At 39.9% G+C, this 2,077-nt stretch overlaps 1 protein-coding gene across 1 annotated transcript in view; it reads left to right on the top strand.

Annotated features, from left to right (window-relative positions):
- Positions 1 to 1,459: 1,459 nt before the first annotated feature.
- Positions 1,460 to 2,077, top strand: part of LOC106806907 (ankyrin-1-like) — a 35,137-nt gene continuing 34,519 nt past the window's right edge. The window contains 1 exon segment of the mRNA XM_014809056.1: positions 1,460 to 1,567. Coding sequence (XP_014664542.1) covers positions 1,460 to 1,567 — 108 coding nt within the window.

Below are 2,077 nucleotides of genomic sequence, written 5' to 3'. Positions count from 1 at the left end.
TACTTGTGGCCGTTTGCTCACACTGAGCCTACCATCATTATATCGGCCCGTATTCATCGATTCAAATTATGATCGAAAACATGTAAATCCGCAGGTGGATGACGGTTTAAGTACTGTATTCCGTGGAAGTGTCAAGTGAAAGGCGATTATCAATGCTAAACCTATAAGGCGACAGTTCCACATTTAATGGCTCTAATTTTTTTTTGCTTTAATATGGTTAGATAACAAAATTTCTCAATCAATTCGGTTTGTTTTAATAATTTAATCGCGATAATATTCTAGCCTCCTGTAACATTCCTTTCGATCATTGCCGAATAATATATATAACTATACTTATAGATGTGTGTGTGTGTATAATATATATAGGAGAGAGCAAGAGAGAGAGAGAGAGAGAGAGAGAGAGAGAGAGAGAGAAAGAGAGAGAGAGAGAGAGAAAGAAGAGAGAGAGAGAGAAGGAGAGAAGAGAGAAATAGAGAAAAAATAACAAAGAGAGAGAGAGAAGAGAGAGAGAGAGAGGTAGAGAGAGAGAGAGAAGAGAGAGAGAGAAATAGGACTTATCAAATTTAGACTTACTGTTTTGCTTATTTTTACAGAACGACTAATAATTCTTCGATATAGTGAATAATACCACTCAACGAATGAGCCTGATATAAGCTATTCAAAGACATTACCTACATGGTAAGCCGACGGCATTCTATATTTTATTTTTTTTTTTTTTTTTCGCTGCCCTTTCCTCTCTCTGCTCTCTCTCCTCTCTTTCTTTCTCTCTCTCTCTCTCTCTCTCTCTCTCTCGTCTCCGTCTTTCTTAATGATCTTTCTCTCTCCCTCAGTCTCAGCTCATCCCTCTTTCTTTTCTTCTCTCTCTCTTTTCTATATATATTAATATATATACCAATTTATATTTTTTCAGGCACTGGCGTGACGCCTCTTATGATGGCTGTGAAAGACAACAAATTAGCAACTGTCGAACAAACTGCTTGGATCTGGATGCGCGCGGTAACGCGCAAGCAAGGGTATGTATACCGTCGGCGCGAGCTTCCCCAGGCGGTGCCATCTGTGTCCTCCTATAATGCAGATAACATAAATCTGGCATTACACATAGGCCTACATAACATATTAACCATATAACATATATATAGTATATAGAATAATAGATATCTGTTACACAATATCGCACAATCGGCTAACGCAATCCCCGCGAATAACGCACGCTACATGCGTCTGCGTATATCGGTCTGGATAATTTGTTAACATTACAATTTATGTCGCGATTTTTTTCCACATTTCTTGCGTATTGACAACGTGAGAGTGAAATAAGCTCTTTACTTTTACTTAGCAATACATTTAATTTTAATATGTTTTTTGCCTACAACGTATTTCTTATTTAGCGTGAAATAATTAGTTATCGTCGTTATTGGTCACCGTTTTTTATTCGTTTTTTGTATTCGCCGTCGCGTAGATGGTAGATACAAGTTCTGCATTTTGCGCGGCGTGGTTCGCAAAAGAAGATGCATTATGCAAGACGCTACTGGGAAAGAGAGCAGACGCCACCATTGTTTACAGCACAGTAATGCGTTATCGGAAGCTAGTGTACTTGGTCCACACTTCGCGTACATACGATTATGTCTACATTTACACGCCACATACGAAATCAATCATTCGCAACACTTCACGCTAACATACGAATATGTCCACACTTACACCTACATCACGATTATAATATGTTACAGAACGATGAGCAATGATACATAGACAGTGATGTCTGGGAAATTACGTCTTAAAGCACTAATACACATCAAATCCGCGAGAATAAGCGAGATATAGTATGCTTCTATATTTATTTGCAAAGCACAAACTCACCATTTAATAGCCGCAATAAAGCAGCGTGAGATGTAAACCGTCATTGCACGCGTACGGCCATACATGTAATAATAGGTATACTACCGGTCCGCTCCGGTCCGGTCGCCGGTCCGTCGGTATGGTTAATCGTTCCGGGGGGGGACTAATTGCTCACGGCGCGGTGATTCAAAACAATGTCGCGGGGGGGTAATTGTCCGGGGGTAAATGTCCCGATAGC

This window comes from Priapulus caudatus, unplaced genomic scaffold (assembly GCF_000485595.1).
Source record: "Priapulus caudatus unplaced genomic scaffold, Priapulus_caudatus-5.0.1 Scaffold10, whole genome shotgun sequence".
Lineage (NCBI taxonomy): Eukaryota > Metazoa > Priapulida > Priapulimorpha > Priapulimorphida > Priapulidae > Priapulus > Priapulus caudatus.
Note: the sequence above shows the minus strand (reverse complement) of the source record. Positions and strands in the feature narration are given on the sequence as shown.